The sequence below is a fragment of the Scylla paramamosain genome, chromosome 36 (genome assembly GCF_035594125.1).
Source record: "Scylla paramamosain isolate STU-SP2022 chromosome 36, ASM3559412v1, whole genome shotgun sequence".
NCBI classification, from domain to species: Eukaryota; Metazoa; Arthropoda; class Malacostraca; order Decapoda; family Portunidae; genus Scylla; species Scylla paramamosain.
The window spans coordinates 9,116,908-9,134,407 of NC_087186.1; the positions used below are offsets into that span (position 1 = coordinate 9,116,908).

A 17,500-nucleotide genomic window follows, 5' to 3' on the forward strand; every position below is an offset into this window, starting at 1 on the left:
CATTCCAAACTAAACCAAACGAAAAAAAAAGACACGCCAAATTAAACTAAACACAACAAAACACAATCAAAACCAAAACAAAACAAAACCTGAAAAAAAAATAAATAAAATAAATAAAATCATTGGAGATTTCCAACGCAGAGACAACTAGTAATCCAAAAAAACAGGGAAACTTCAACACACAAACAAATACCAATCCAAAACTGCAACCCGGAAACAAGAGGCAAAAATATGACTTAGGAGAATGTAAGCTCTTCCTCCTCTCTCTTCCTTCCTCTTCGTTTCTCTTCCTCCTCCTCTAGTCATTTACTCTTATGCTTACCACTCACCTAACGCCATTAGCTAAAAGATCATACTAGGGAGAAGCGAGAGAGAGAGAGAGAGAGAGAGAGAGAGAGAGAGAGAGAGAGAGAGAGAGAGAGAGAGAGAGAGAGAGAGAGAGAGAGAGAGAGAGAGAGAGAGAGAGAGAGAGAGAGAAAATGAACAGCAGGGGGTGAGTGCCCAGGGAGGGGTGAAATAATGAGAAGTGCAACAGGGTGACACTTGCAAACTACGGAAGAGAGAGAGAGAGAGAAAGGGAGGGCGATTAAGGGAGAAGGGTGATGAGAGAGAGAGAGAGAGAGAGAGAGAGAGAGAGAGAGAGAGAGAGAGAGAGAGAGAGAGAGAGAGAGAGAGAGAGAGAGAGAGAGAGAGAGAGAGAGAGAGAGAGAGAGAGAGAGAGAGAATAAATGAGGTGGAAAGGGGGATAGTAAAAGAAAGAAAGAGAAAAAGAAAAAAAGAAAAAGAAAAGAAAAAAAGAATGAAAGAAATTAAGAGAAAAGGTTAAGAAAGGATGAAAGCACGCAAGAGGAGGAGGAGGAGGAGGAGGAGGAGGAGAAGGAGGAGTAAGAATAGGAAAAGTGCGAGGGTGGAGAAGGAGAAGGAGGAGGAGGAGGAGGAGGAGGAGGAGGAGGAGGAGGAGGAGGAGGAGGAGGAGGAGGAGTGGTAATACATGAGAAACGAACTTCGAAGGAATGGAGAATGTGAGAGAGGAGGAGGAGGAGGAGGAGGAGGAGGAGGAGGAGGAGGAGGAGGAGGAGGAGGAGGAGGAGGAGGAAGAGGAGGAGGAGGAGAAATGAGGAGGAAAAGAGACAATCAAGAATGACAAAAAGAAAAGAATAGAAAAATAAAAAAAAACTTGAAAATAAGAGAAAATGCAATAAAAGTAAAACAAAACTTAAAAATTACGTTAAACTGTCGAGAGAGAGAGAGAGAGAGAGAGAGAGAGAGAGAGAGAGAGAGAGAGAGAGAGAGAGAGAGAGAGAGAGAGAGAGAGAGAGAGAGAGAGAGAACGAGACGGTGAAAGGGAGAAAGCAATGAGCAGTGAGAAAAAAAGAATAGAGAGAGAAAGCGAGAAAACAAGAACGAGATACAGAAGAGGAGGAGGAGGAGGAGGAGGAGGAGGAGAAGGTCGAAGAAGAAGAAGAGAAAGAGGAAAGGAGAGAAACTAAATATAGAACTGAAGTGTGTGTGTGTGTGTGTGTGTGTGTGTGTGTTCCCACTCTCAACTGTAGCATTAAAAACAAAATAAAAAAAAAGAGTGAGGGATTCATCTCAGCACCTCGTCAGAAAGTAAACTAGCACCTCCTCTTCCTCCTCCTCCTTCTCCTCATGTTAAAGGACTGAGGAATGTAGGTGTGCGAAGCCTGCCACCTCCTGCACCTTTATAGCCACACAAAGGGGCAGTCTCGCGCTCGCCCCGCACCGCTCGCTGTTCTTCGGACGCCTCTCATTAGCTCATATTATCAATTCCTCCACGCGGCGTCCAGCCAAACTCTTTGTCAATTAATAGAGCAATAAGAGGCGCGGGGAGGCGGAGGAAAGAGGTCCTTGTTTTGGCGGAGGAGGGAGCAGAGTCACCCCTTCATTCTCTTTGTGCTTGCTCCGGCAGGGGGTCAGAGAAGGGCCCACTCAGGTACCGTTACCGATTTGTGCCGATAACAGAGGCCGCCCGAGCCGCCCCCTCGGCCGCCCATCGCATATTTCCGCGTCTGTTCGTCCCCGTGGGTCTCCTGCGCAGATTTTGTTGTGAAAATTCGCAGTAACTGCTTTGGTGAAGTGATCTGGAGCAATATCAGGGGAGCGAGCGGGCGAGGCAGGTTGTGGTTGAGTGCTGGGCGGCGCTCTGGCGGCGAGCGGCGGAGTTACGGGGCGGCCATGTTAGCAGCCTCAGGGGACCAGTGATGAATGCGTGGGGCCAGTGGACCTGCCTCTATACACAGCACACCGACGCACTCCCGCTCGCTCCCGCATTTTCGCTTGATTGGAGCCGTTAATTGAGTATTTATGGATAAATTTGTGTGTGGTAGGATGTGGTGGAGGGAAGGTGTGGAATACTGGCGAGTGTGGAAGTGAAACGAAGTGATGGGACCAGTCAGCCTCACATGTTTTTTACCAAGGAGTAATGAGGACTCTGCATCGCGCATCCTAAGATGGCGAGACCGGTCGGCCCCGGACTAGCCAGGATAATGGCGCTGTGGTGAAGCAGGTCGAGCCGCAAGATGCGAAAACTGTGGGGCTGGACCCTGGCGGCGCTGCTGTGGGTTGTGGCGGCAGGCGTGGGGCCAGACTACCACAGCCATGACGACTGCCAGGTCACCTCGCTGCCGGGCACCGACCTGGCCGCCCTGCTGTGTCGTCTGCGAACCATCAACAGTGAGCTGGACGCCACCAACTTCACCGTCATCCCGCGCCGCAACACCGCCAAGCTCAGGATCGAGTGCAGTGATGTGCTCTTCTTCCAAAGCTCACTGCAGAACAAGAGTTTCGTGCGCCTGCGGGAGCTGCAGGAGCTCGACATCGAATACTGTAAGATCGGCGAGGTGCCGCGGGAGGCGTTCCTCGGCCTCACCAACCTCAGGAACCTCACGCTGCGCACCTACAACACTGACTGGTCTGCCATGTCCCTCAAGATCGCCAGCGACGCCTTCCGCGAGCAGAGGAACCTGGAGCGGCTGGACCTCGGCGACAACAACATCTGGACGCTGCCGCCGCGGCTGTTGTGCCACCTGGGGAACCTCAAGCTGCTCAACCTGTCCCGCAACAAGCTGCAGGACGTGACGGTGCTCAGCTTCAGCCAGGCAGAGCACTTCTGTGCCCCGGGACTTAGGCACCTCGACCTTTCCTACAATCACCTGGTGAGCGTGCCCGCCTTCGCCTTCGCTGCGCTCAAGAACCTCCAGGCGCTCAACCTGAGTCTGAACGGCATCAGCAAGCTGGAGGACAAGGCGCTGTTCGGTATGTACTCCCTGGAGGTGCTGGATCTGTCGGGGAACCTGCTGACGGCGCTGCCGCCCGAGCTGTTCCAGGAGAACAAGCGCCTCACCAAGCTGTACATCAGGAACAACTCGGTGAGCGTGCTGGCGCCGGGGCTGTTCACGGGCCTCAGCCTCCTGCTGGAGCTGGAGCTGAACGACAACCAGCTCACCAACACCTGGGTCAACTCTGAGACCTTCACGGATCTGCTGAGGCTGGCCAGCCTCGACCTGACAAACAACAAAATAACTCGACTCGACGCCGCCACCTTCCGCGACTTAACCAACCTGCAGGTGCTGCGCCTGCAGCACAACATGATCGAGACAGTGTCGGACTACACGTTCAGCGGCCTGTTCCGCCTGCACACGCTGGTGCTGTCCGACAACAGGATCAAGGAGCTGAGCGATAAGACACTGGCTGGGCTGCGCGGCCTGCAGGTGCTCAAGCTAGATCACAATGAAGTGTTCAGTGTGGACAGCTTGGCGCTCACTAACTCCACGGAGCTGCAGGAACTCCAGCTGAGCCATAACTACCTGCAGGACGTGCCCAAGCTGGTGCAGAGCCTCACCTCCCTCAGGACGCTCGACCTCAGCGGCAATCATGTAAGTGTTCTCACTAACAGTTCCTTCACTCACCTCAATAACCTGAGCGCCCTCAAGCTGGCGGCCAACGTGGTGGAGGTGGTGAGCAAGACGGTGTTTCGCGCCCTGCCAGCCCTGCAGGTGCTCGACCTCTCCACCAACAAGATCAAGACCATCGAGAACGGCGCCTTCGACAACAACAAGCATCTGGAGGCAGTGCGGCTGGACAACAACCTGCTCACCAGCGTGCAGGGCCTCTTCTCAGAGCTGCCCAACCTGCAGTGGCTCAATCTGTCCAAGAATCACCTCGAGATGTTCGACTACGCCTTCATCCCGCGCGGCCTCAAGTACCTCGACCTGCGCTCAAACTTCATCAACGAATTGGGCAACTACTTCGAGATTGAGAGTCAGCTGAGCCTCAAGATCATCGACGCCAGCTTTAATAAGCTGTCTGACATCAGCGCCAGCTCGGTGCCCGACAGCGTCGAGATTCTCTTCCTCAACAACAACCTCATCTCCCGCGTGCAGCCTTACGCCTTCTTCAAGAAGAAAAACCTCACCCGCGTGGACCTCTTCGCCAACAAGATCCGCAACATCGACCAGAACGCCCTCAGGCTGTCCCTCATGAACCCGTCCCGCGACCCCCCCGAGTTCTACCTGGGCGGCAACCCCTTCGAGTGTGACTGCACGATGGAGTGGCTGCAGGCCATCAACAGCCTGGAGGAGACACGCCAGCACCCCGCCGTGGTGGACCTAGACACCATCAACTGCCGCCTCATGAACAACAAAGGCGTCATCCCGCTTCTGGAGGCACAGAAGCTGCAGTTCCTGTGCGAGTACGAGTCTCACTGCTTCGCTCTCTGCCACTGCTGTGACTTCGACGCCTGTGACTGCGAGATGACGTGCCCCTCAAACTGCACCTGCTTCCACGACGAGTCCTGGGCCGCCAACATCGTGGACTGCTCGCGCGCTGGCTACGACGCCGTGCCCGACAGGGTGCCCATGGACTCCTCCGAAGTGTACTTGGACGGCAACGAGCTCTCTTCGCTCTCCAGCCACACCTTCATTGGCAGGAAGAACCTGAAGGTACTGTACCTCAACAGCAGCAAGGTGGAGCTCATCCACAACAGAACCTTCAACGGCCTGAGACTGCTGGAGAAGCTCTTCCTGCAGCACAACATGGTGAAGGAGCTCAAGGGGTACGAGTTCGAGCACCTGACGCTGCTGCGGGAGCTGTACCTGAACAGCAACGAGCTGGCCTTCGTGCACAACGCCACCTTCCTCAGCCTCGCCTCGCTCAGGATCCTGCGTCTGGACGACAACCGCCTCAAGACGCTGCCCGTCACCTACTTCCGCAGGAACCACAACATGCACTCTCTCTTCCTGGGCAACAACCCGTGGCTGTGCGAATGCGAGAGCGCGGCGGAGGTGCAGACGTGGCTGGAGGGCGCCGCCGTGGTGCTGCGGGATCCCGATCAGGTGCAGTGCGCCCTCAACAAGACGGTTGAGGTGACGCTGCAGCTCACCGCTTTCAACGTGTCGGTGTGTACCAACGAGAGCGACACCACCACCACCATCCGCCACGAGGCGTACCTGGACTACGTGTTCCTGCCTACTGTCACGCTGGGCGCCTTCGCCGTGCTGCTCACCCTCACCCTCATCATCTTCTGCAACAGGAACCGCATGCGGGTGTGGGTGTACGCCAAGTACGGCGTGCGCCTCTTCTACCGCAGCGAGTACGAGGGCGACACAGACAAGGCCTTCGACGCCTTCGTCAGCTACAGCTCCAAGGACGAGGTGTTCGTGACACAGATCCTGGCGCCGGAGCTGGAGCGCGGCAGCCCCGCCTACAAGTTGTGCCTGCACTACCGTGACTTCCCCGTCGGCGCCTACGTCACGGACACCATCCTGAGCGCCGTGGAGACCAGCAAGCGCACCATCCTCATCCTCTCAGAGAACTTCATCAAGTCTGAGTGGCGGCGCTTCGAGTTCCGCTCTGCCCACCACGAGGTGCTGAAGGACCGGCGGCGGCGCCTCATCGTCATCCTGCTGGGGGAGGTGCCGCGGCGGGACCTAGACCCCGACATCCGCCTCTACCTGAAGACCAACACGTATCTCAAGTGGGGCGACAACCACTTCTGGGAGAAGCTGAAGTTTGCCATGCCGGACGCCCGCCGCCCCTCCCGCAGCCACCAGCTACACACTCTCGCCGCCCAGCCCCCGCCCGGCCCCCGCCCCGTGCCCCTCCACATGTAGCCCCGCACGCCCTCGCCCATCACGCCGCCCGCGAGTCCTCCCTCCACACCCATCCCCAAAACCCAAGTGTCTTGACCTCCCAGCTCCACCCCGCGACCCCTCCACCTGCCGCCTCCACCCCGCGCGCTCCTCCACCAGTCCCTGATAAGAGGAGTCCGCAGCAGGAGGCGAGGAGGCTGGAGGGAGTGGAGTGGTGGAGAGGCGGCGGTCGCGGTGAGGTCGTGGGATAAGATCGGTCACCACCACCACCACCACCTCCACCATCGGTGTCAAGTGTTGGCAGTGTTGCTTGTGTTGTCAGTGTTGTTGTGCCGGGCAGTGTTTCGGCCAGGCGAGGGAGCAACCATGCCATAAAATGTTGCCAAAAATATTTCCTACGATTTTCTTAAGTAAAAATGGAAAATACTCAATTTCTTAAGTAGAAATATAAAATACTCAGTTCTGTCTCAAGAAAAAATAAGTGACACTTGTTTTCTAGCTACCAAGAGTATTAGTATAAAAAGATAATTGAAAAAAAGAAGGAATTTAAATAAAAAAAATACACAACCATTCCTGTACTCGACAATGAAAAAAAAAAGCTAAAACAACGCAAAGCATCCAAATTATAAAGCCATTGAGTGTTACGTGATGAATTAATATGAAAAAAAAAAACGATGAATTATTGAGTGGCATGTCGTGAATGTTGTCTGAATGAATAATGATCTGTAGCACAAGCAGGACAAAAGAAAGAAGAGCACCACCACCAAAGGAGTGTGTTGCTTCCTCATGTGTTTTGACCAAGTGGAAAACAAAAGCAGCTTGTTTCTAAATTTTTTTCTTGTAATCGCTGAAAAAAAAAATGTGTTTGAGAAAAGTATAAAATTTGTGAGCGTATAATGGCAATAAAAAAAGTGAAAATGAAAATATATACGCATGAGGAATTAGAAAACAATAAGAAAAATAAGTGAAATCGAAACACAAGCACTGATTAAAAAAAAAAGAAAGAAAAGAACATATAATATTAAAAAGCCTGAATATTCGGAAGTGAGAAAAAGAGACAGAAAATAAAATAAATAAATAAACGTGAAATTATTATCATTCCCATCCACTGCTCCACCTCCCTGTTACGTTCCACTGCCCCACTACACAAGACCAAAAGTGGAGGTAGTGAAAGGAGAAATACACGTGAAACCATTACTTTGTTCCACTGCTCCACCTATACAAGAGCAAAAGGTGGAGGGAGTGGTGGCAAGGAAGGGACAACTGGTGGTGATGGTGGTGGTGGTGAGGGTGAATATGGAGGTGGGTCTGGTAACAGCGTCGGGGCGAGGGAGCGGAGCGGGGCGGCCAGACAGCCAGACAAGTGCACAGCTTCAGCCTCATGTCGCCTGCCGCCCGCCACTGACCGCCTCACGAGGTCTGCGTTGAAGTGGCATTATTACAGTGACTCGTGAGTGTGGGAACTGACCTTGGCTGTGCAGGTGTGCGGCGGCCATGATGGACTGAGGGACGGGAAAGGTGCAACACAGACACACAACAGACAGGTGTTTTGAATTCCTCTCCCATTCCCCCCCACCCCCCTGTGTCTGTGAAAGATAAACATTGTGCTAAAGAAAATAACAGTGATGAACATTTTTTTCTGAGCATCTTTTTTTGTATGTAAATTATTTGCAGGACATTTTTTATATGATTGTTCTTTCATTTTGTTGTTGTGTAAATATTAAAAAAAAACCGTGCATTTTTTTTGTACTATTTCATATTTCTAGAACACAATACACACAAAAAAAAATATTACTGCCTTGGTTTGTTGAGCTTCATCTTCTTGTTGCCCGCGTTAAAGCTTCCTCTAGTCAACCGAGATGTTATATTATTATCATTATTACTATTATTATCATTATTATCCTTTAAAGTGAAGAAGCGGAATGTGATAACCCAAGCATGTTACGTTTGATGCCAAATTACTCACTTGTGATAAAAGATAATTCAAACTGAACCAACCGTCCACTGACAACAACACAAACCCGACGAATTATCACAAATGCTGGACTTTTAAACAATTCCTTGGCCCTACAAAATTCCGTCCGAAACAAAGTGAACTAAACATGAAACACAGCGAAACAGCCAAGAGTGCTTCCCCTTAGCGTGTTCACAGAGTAGTGTTCACGCTAGTGGGATTATCGGTCACAGCTGAGCCAGAGAGAGACACAAACATGAATCTGTGATGAGTGAATGCAGATATATTTATAAACTGCGTGGATGAGTAGCGTGTGCACGGAGGTGGATGTCGGAGGCCGCGAATGGAGGGGAAGAAGGGAACAAAGGAGGAGAATCAGGATATTTAAGGGAAGTTAGAGAGAAAGAAGAGAAAGATTGTCAGGAATAGGAGAGAAAAATATCATGAGAGATGTAATAGCCAAATAAATAGGGAATAATATCGGTAAAAAGGATATAAATGGAGAATTCCAGTGCGTAGGAGAGAAAGAAGAATTTGCACATACAAGGAAAGATAGTTAGAGAGAACGGAAGAGAGAAATAAAGTACGAGAATTAGGAGGGAAAATATATATTCAGATTATAGGAGGTAAACAATAAGAGACAAAGAATGTCCGTACTTAGGAAAGGGGAAAGAGAAGGAAGAGAGGCAGACAAAGAAAGGGGGATATAAACATATAAGCGAATATAAAATAAACGAAACCAAAAAAGTTATGAATAAAATATCAGATCAGCAAAGCATAATAAGTCAAAATAAAACTTGTAATAAAAAAAAAACGGAAAACACAGAAGAAACTAACGAAGATATACGAACATAGAGATAGATAGACAGACAGACAGACAGACAGACAAGACCAAACATAAAATAGACCAAAACAAGGAGACAAAAAAAAAAAACGAGATAGATCCACCAAACAAGAGCAAAGAAAACAAAAATGACAAAAAAAATAACATGACAAACGACAAACGAACAAAAGAAAAGAAAAAAAAACACTCAATGAAAAAAAAGAAAAGAAAAGAAAAGAAAACACACAAAACCCAAATAATACCTCACAAATGATCGACAGAAGCACTTAATTAATGCGGCATTTGGCTATCGAATATAAACCTACAGGTGACGGGGGGAATGTTATCCGTAAACTTGACAACGGCACCGGATTAACAAGATAAACCGTGAGATTAAAGCGAGACACTGCCACAAGATGATACATTAATTGCTCCCCGTATGAATTATGTATGAGGGATTCAGACACACTTGATAATCGTGTAAAGTGAAGCGTGTGAGAACATTGGTCGAGGCGCGGCTGAGTTAAGTGTGGCAGTACAAGGGCGTTATTTGGCATGGGTGAAGTCGTGTAAAGTTTGCGTGCGTGTAAAATAATGTTTCGCTTTAGTTAAGAGTGCAGCGTGTGTGAATATAAAGGAGGTGAGGAGTGTATAGCTTGAATGTAAAGAAATGCTGATATAGTAAAGCTTGTGTGGAAACAGAGACGGTAAGCTTTGTATGAATATAAAGGAGGAAAAAAAGTACTACAACGTATGAATATAAAGAAAATAATAAATAAATGAATATAAAGAAATTATCATGCACATAGCGAAAAACTTACATGAAAACAAAATAAATAATAATAATAATAAAAAAAAAAAAAACATGAGTAAAACAAGTATAAAGCAAACACACACGTAAAGCTTGCATGAATATAAAACACTGACATAGTATCATTCATCAAAGGGTTCAAGTCATCCATATGTATAACTGAGAACAACTCCCCTCCACGCAAACCAACGGTACTGCCCTACGATTACACATCACTACGGAATGAATACTCTTTTTTTTTTTTTTTCTAAGTAGAGCACAAGGGAATAAATTAACAGTAAATACCAAATAGGATGTTTTTAAGCTGCCCTGCTTCATCGGTTTTGTGAAAGGAGCCTCCGATAATGATTGTAACTATTCTATCGCTACGCCAGACTGAAGTTAAATTTATTGTATCGTATTCACTGTAGAGCGACTGTATTTAGTCACGCTGTGCATCATGGGAGGATTAATGTACCGTTTATGATGGTGGTAATAGTAATAATAATAATAATAATAATAATAATAATAATAATAATAATAATAATCACCCAGCACGTCAATTCAAGTTTCATTTTTATTTATATATTCTTTAATTTACTTTATTCATTCATTTTTTTCTTAGGAGAGGAATAATTACTGATCCTTTTTTTATTTTATCTTTTTTCCTCAATTTCTTTTTGCCTTTCATCTGCGTTCCTTATGCAAAACAAAAATATACAAATAAAAAAACTATATTTTCTGTCGTTACACAAGACTACGAAATTAATACGAACCTCATAACAACTTTTTTTCTCCTGTTTTTGAAGAGAGAATTAGCAAACCTTCTTTTCTCTCTTCTCCTTGCTCTTCCTCCCTTGAGCGTTGAGGAAAACAATAAGTAAAGAGAGAGCTGTATTTTCTGTTACACAAGACAATGGAATTAACACAGAGCTCATAATATAACAGTGGTAATAAGAAACCCCCTCTGTTTACATGCCAGAGGAGGAGAAGTAAATGTAAACGTATTTCTTTACCACATACGCGATCACAGGATGAATATAAATTTTCACAGTAGGAGAAAAAAAAAAAAAAAATTAAGTGCATTCATTACTTTAATTGCAAGAAAGTATTTGAAGTATTCTGATGCGGAGAAAAAATAATGGATTTGAATTCACTGAAACGTCGTCTTCTATCTAATGTAACTGATAAAACTGGAAATTAATAGTTTAATTAGATTTATTTAATTGCAAACTCATCAGCGCTTGAAAATAATATAAATTGCCATAAATAATCAGTGTTTCTAAGCAGACAATAAACTGCCACGTAAAAAAAAAAAAAGGAAAATAAACATGAAAAATATATATAAATGTGAAAATCATTACCGTTACTCCATTAATGAAAAATTTATAACTTTTTTTATATTTTTTGAAGAGTGAAAAAAGAAAATTGATTCAAAATTACTCCCACACTCGCACTGATATTTTTTTGGTTCTTTCTTTGTTTTCCTTTTGTGATATATTTTTTTTTATTTATCTTATGCATTCCGTTAGTCTTCTTCTTCTTCTTCTTCTTCTTCTTCTTCTTCTTCTTCTTTTCTTTTCATGATCTCCTTATTCTTCATCATCATCATCTTTTTCCTCACTTCCTTTATTAATTTCTTTATTATTTGCGTTTTTTTTCCTTTCCATCTTTTTATTTATTTATTTTTGTTTGTATGTTTGTCTGTCTGTCTGTCTGTCTTTGTTTCTTTATCTTTATTTTTCTGTGTCTTGTATTTGTCTTTTACTAGTCTCTCTCTCTCTCTCTCTCTCTCTCTCTCTCTCTCTCTCTCTCTCTCTCTCTCTCTCTCTCTCTCTCTCCTGTTTATTATGCATTCTTCACCCTCCGCTCTCTCTTCTTTATCTTTTATTCATTCTTTTTTCATTGCGAGTATAAAAGGCGGGTTCTTTTTTCATGCGTCTTCTCCTCATTTGGTCTTCCTCTTCGTTTTTTCTTTCTTCTTTCTTCTTCCTTCCTTCCTTAGGTATTTCCTTCCTTCCTTCCTTCCTTTTCTTTACAAGCAAAAAATCTACCCACGAAACGGTTCTTCTTCTTCTTCTTCTTATTATTATTATTATTATTATTATTATTACTAGTATCATTATCACCATCATCATCATCATTATTATCATTATTATCATTACTATTACCACCATCACCGTCACCACCACCATCATTATTATCATCACTACGCACTCGGCTCCTTTGTTATTACAGTCATTACCATCATTATTATTATAGCCGCGTCTGCCTCTCTGTCCCTCCTCCCTTCCTCCCCCCGCCCCATCCCCCCCCCAGGAGACAGATAAGGTCCGGTTTAGCGCAGAAGGCAAGAGGGGTATCGACCTTATCGACATCCGGGTCCGAATTCGAATAGTTTCATAATTTCACCCTCCTTATGCATTTCTAACAGCCACTGGTCCGTAGAGAGAGAGAGAGAGAGAGAGAGAGAGAGAGAGAGAGAGAGAGAGAGAGAGAGAGAGAGAGAGAGAGAGAGAGAGATTAAGGAAGGGAAGGTGATATTGAATAGTGTAGAAATTAAAGAGAGAGAGAAAGAAAAGAGAAATAGCTTTCAATTAGGCATATTTTTTTTTTATTTCACTGCTGTTGTTGTTGTTTATGTTGCTATAAGAAAATACTCGACAGGCCTGCCATTATTCTATGTTATATTCATACATACATACATACATATACTCCTATACATACATACATACATGCATTCTTGAGTGTGTATCATTCGATAACTGCTGTATAATTATCGTGAGAGAGAGAGAGAGAGAGAGAGAGAGAGAGAGAGAGAGAGAGAGAGAGAGAGAGAGAGAGAGAGAGAGAGAGAGAGAGATTTGTGTGTTTTTACTTGTTTTGTTTAATTTCTGTGATTGTTTGTTTGTTTGTTTGCCTTGTTTTGTTCGTTCGTTTGTTTGTGTAGTGCAATAAGGTTGAAAGAGTTGTCTGTTTGATGAAGGGAACCGCCTCTATGACTTCATTATTTTGTTTTGTTGCATTTTGTTTGTTGTATTATTTTCATACGTAATAATTCTTTGATTCTCTTTCATTTTGTTATTTTCTTGTTATTTTCTATTCTTCCTTACATTATACTTAATTTTCCTCTCTTTTCTTTCGATTTATACATTATTTTGACTCTCCCTATTACAAATGTTCTTTCTGAATCTCAAAATCTCTTTCCTTCTTATTTTATTAACTTTTAAATCCACTCCATATTATATTTTCTCCTTTCATGAAACACAATATTCCTTACTTAATCTCCCTTACGCTCTCCACAATCCCTCTCTTTTTCTTCTTCCTTCTATGAATCTTGCAAATTGACTCCTTTATTTCCCCTTTATACGGTTTCCAGCACCCCTTGTTGTCTCGCTTTGCTAAACTGAATCCCATTTGTGTTCCCGTGAGTGTATCAAATGTTTTCTGTTTATTTATTCATTGTCTGGTTTGTTCTTTGTTATTTTTTATACTTTAATGTTTATGTATGTAAATTTGTGTTGTATTGTCAAGTGCTGTACAATCTTTATACTTTTCCTCGCCAAAAAAAGGAAAACTGTCATCTCTGTGGCTCAAAGATGGCTGCCAGACGTAGTATACTTTTTTTTTTTTACAAACTTAGTCCTTTTGAGAAACTTATGTGGTTAAAAAAGATGTATATGTATATTTTCTTGGCGCTGTGAATTTCTAACGCTTAAGTTTTCCGATATAACAGGAAAACGTTCAATTAATGACATATTCTGGTGCAATATTTAGAATTCTCACCAAGTAATAGATAAATAATTAAATAAGTAAGTAGAGAAATAAATAAATCGTCTCCATAATGCCATATTTCTAGTGCAATATTGAAAATCCTCACCAACTGATACTCATTTTCTGTCTAATATTAAATTCCATGCATATGAAACTCTAATATTTATAATTCATGGTATGCATAAGTTAACATTTACCTACTGCCATATTTTTAGTGCAATATTACAATCCTCACTATTTTTATTAACTCATTTGCTATGGTGTGAAAAATAAATCTCGTACAGAATATTCAACTACTTTTTATCAAGTATTTTTAAATTTCTTTTTACGTCTGGCAGCACTGCGAGTCATGGGAGGAAGGATGCCAGATGCGTGATGAGTGTCGTACTTTTCGATCCCCAGCTTCTCCGCGTGCTACCAAATGTTATGGTCCTTTCAGATTAACTCAAGTGGCGTTCCTATTCACTCCTACTGTAATGCTTCCCCTTTGTTCACTTCAGGAGGAGGAGGAGGAGGAGGAGGGAAGGAAGTGTATCTAGCAATCTAATTAGGCAAATATATATATATATATATATATATATATATATATATATATATATATATATATATATATATATATATATATATATATATATATATATATATATATATATATATATATATACATAAAGAGAGAATAGGGAAGCTTGTCCAATGAATTATAATGAAATGACTGTAGCTTCTTAATTATGCAAGTACGTGTGGGTGTGTGTGTCTGTGCGTGTGTGAGGTTATGTCTACACAGCTTACGTACGTGTCTGTTCAGTCTACGTGTGTGTGTGTGTGTGTGTGTGTGTGTGCAAAGGCTGCCAACGGTAACAAGTGTATTTATTTTCCATTTGCCCATAACTTAGTTTGGAGTGAAAGTGACTTTTTTTTTTATACACACAAGCCTTTTTTTCTAAACTAATAAACTGTTAACTAAGTCAATGTGTTTCCTTTCGCACCATATTTGCCTCGCAGTAGTAGCAGTAGTAGTAGTAGTAGTAGTAGTAGTAGTAACATTAATAGTAGTAGCAGAAGTAGTGGTGGTGGTGCTTAGTAGTAGTAGTAGTAGTAGTAGTAGTAGTAGTAGTCGTCGTAGTAGTAGTAGTAGTAGTAGTAGTAGTAATTTTTGTGTCAAAGAAACTGGCCAAGTGAAAAAAGAAAATAAAAATAACAACTTGCTGTTCTAAAAAAAAAAAAAGCTAGAGAAAGCTTTAAGAAATAATAGAACAAATAAATAGGCAATAATGATTTATGAATAACATTTGAACCGATAAATCTTTAGCACTAAGCAAAAGGCAAAGCGCGCTGTAAGCCTCTAAATAAAGTCTAAATCTAACACATTAAAAACAAACTTTCTGAATCATTCCTGAGCCAACGTATCCTTCAACACAAAGTAACGAACACACACACACACTTCCCAATTAACACCTAAGCCTTTAAAATTACCCAAACTTTTAAAATTCCTTGATTCAACACATACTTCAACCCAAAACAAAGGAGACTTACACAAATTCCCTAAATAACCGCCAATACATTTTTCCACTCTAAGCAAAGGAACAGCACAGGATCTTCTGAACATGGGCTGAGTCAAGGCAGGGAATCAAGCAGCACCTTTGAATACCTAAACACAACACAGACCCTTGAGACTCGCGACGGTGTGTGTGCCAGTACGTGTGTGTTTGACGTATTCCAGAGGCGTTCCTGCCGAGATGGATTAGGCAGCGGAGAGTGTTAAGTAAGGCACCTCACACTAATGAGCTTACGGTGCACACAGGTAAAGGTGATGGTAGAGAGTACGTAGGTAAGGTTATACTCGGGTCAGCTTAGAACTTACGCCCCCCTATCCTCTCTCTCTCTCTCTCTCACCGGAAAAGAAAAAAAAAAGCTTAAATACATATTCTACAAAACCAAAATAAGCTTGTTTGGTGAAGTATCTTGCACTAATTAATAACAGGAGACGTTTCAAAGGTGGAGGCGGACAGGTAAGCTCAAATCACCTGCCAAATGATCTTAACTACATGCCGAGGTCTTAAGGCTACGTGTTCTGTGTGTCTCTGCCCGCAAAATAAGCTTAGCGCCGCATCCTGAGCCAAAATACTCGTTCCAGTCAAACGAGAGAGGAGAAAGAACGTGTTTTGAAACTGATGAACGCCGCCCTACGACAGATTCTCTCTCTCTCTCTCTCTCTCTCTCTCTCTCTCTCTCTCTCTCTCTCTCTCTCTCTCTCTCTCTCTCTCTCTCTCTCTCTTGCTGATCCTTACTCCTATTCCTTCCATCTTTTTCCATCTCTCCCTTCTCCCTTTCTCTCCCAAAACGTCACCTTTTCCGCAGCCTCACTACAGTCACCCTGCTACCTCACATCTCATCTCCATCTCCCTCCCTGTCCTCCCTCACTCCCTCACCTCTCCCTAACTCTAGAAGCGACGGTGTAAGCTAAGCAGGTGAATAAAAGGTAGATATTGCTTATCATTATATCACATCACCTGTACATCTTCACCATCTCTCTCTCTCTCTCTCTCTCTCTCTCTCTCTCTCTCTCTCTCTCTCTCTCTCTCTCTCTCTCTCTCTCTCTCTCTCACCTCTCCCTGACTCTAGAAGCAAAGTAAACTGAGCAGGTGGATAAAGCATATAGATTTTTAAATAATTTAGTGTGTAGATTAAAAGAAAGAAGAAAAGATCAGATAAATAATGACAGAAATCCTTCAATCCGTCTGTCACTGTTGGGGAATTATGATCAAGTGTTATCGATGCTTATTCTGCGATTAGCGAGCGAGCGAGTGAGTCAGAGAGGAGTGACAGAAAAATATATAAACAATTGATATTCCTACCAAGTCAAGACACCTTCATCATATTCACCCGCCCCCCCCCACCACTCGTATGTGACTGACTACCAACACACACACACACATACACACACACGCACGCACGCACGCACAAGGGAGTGGTACAGTATAATGGCATATGTACACAAAGAGAAGAAACACGGACACAAATCTTAGTGGACGCAAAATTCTACCTCGTAATAAACTGACAGTCTTGCTTGCCGTCCGCCACAAGCACTGCCTGGGGCGACGAGACGTGTGGAGGAGGAGAAGGAGGAGGGGGAAGAGGATGGGGGAGAAAGAAGAGTAGGAACAGGGGAAGAACTTCAAATGGTGACTAGGAAGAATAGTTTTTAATGGTGGATTCTATCTTAGTAAGGCTGAGTATTGTTGCTAGAGGAGGAGGAGGAGGAGGAGGAGGAGGAGAAGAGGAGGGACAAGGAGTAGGGGCAGGAGGAGGGGAAGAACAGGAACAAAGTCAATAAAGTTAATGAAAACAAAACACGATGAGGAGAAGAACAGAAAGAATAACAAGCATGAGAACATGAGGCAAAGCAAATAAGGAGGACGAAATGTAAACTAGATAAAGTAAATGGAAAGTAGAAAAAAGAGAATGATAATAATGAAAAGGAGAAATAGAAAAAAAAGAATAACGTATGAAGAGGAAAATGATAATGAGTGATAAAATTTGCAAAGTAAAGACAAACAAAGAAATATGATAAGTCAGTGAACAGAGGAAGAAGAAGAAGAAGAAGAAGAAGAAGAAGAAGAAGAAGAAGAAGAAGAAGGTATTTGATAGGAAATGAGGTATGTGTTCTCTCTCTCTCTCTCTCTCTCTCTCTCTCTCTCTCTCTCTCTCTCTCTCTCTCTCTCTCTCTCTCTCTCTCTCTCTCCAATTCAATCCAGTGAGCTTCCAAAGACAGCTTAATTCAAGCAGTAAAAACAGTCATTTGTGTGTGTGTGTGTGTGTGTGTGTGTGTGTGTGTGTGTGTGTGTGTGTGTGTGTGTGTGTGCGACTGTTCGGAAATGTAAGAGAGGATTGGAACAGTGAGTGTGGAGGAGGAGGAGGAGAAGGAGGAGGAGGAGGAGGATGAGGAGGAGGAGGAGGAGGAGGTGTGTGTGATACGTGTTTATGGACGATGGCAGCGACGGAGGAGGAGGAGGAGGAGGAGGAGGAGGTGGAGGAAAGGGAGGAGAGGA

The 17,500-nt window shown here is 44.0% G+C and overlaps 1 protein-coding gene and 1 long non-coding RNA gene across 2 annotated transcripts in view; one reads left to right on the forward strand and one right to left on the reverse strand.

Annotated features, from left to right (window-relative positions):
- Window positions 1-17,500, reverse strand: part of LOC135090955 (uncharacterized) — a 68,437-nt gene that overhangs the window by 31,759 nt on the left and 19,178 nt on the right. The gene's annotated exons all lie outside the window — the stretch shown is intronic.
- Window positions 1,751-14,416, forward strand: LOC135090937 (toll-like receptor Tollo). The gene has a single exon (XM_063988158.1). The coding sequence runs from the start codon at window positions 2,541-2,543 to the stop codon at window positions 6,129-6,131; it is 3,591 nt and encodes a 1,196-aa protein (XP_063844228.1). The 5' UTR covers window positions 1,751-2,540; the 3' UTR covers window positions 6,132-14,416.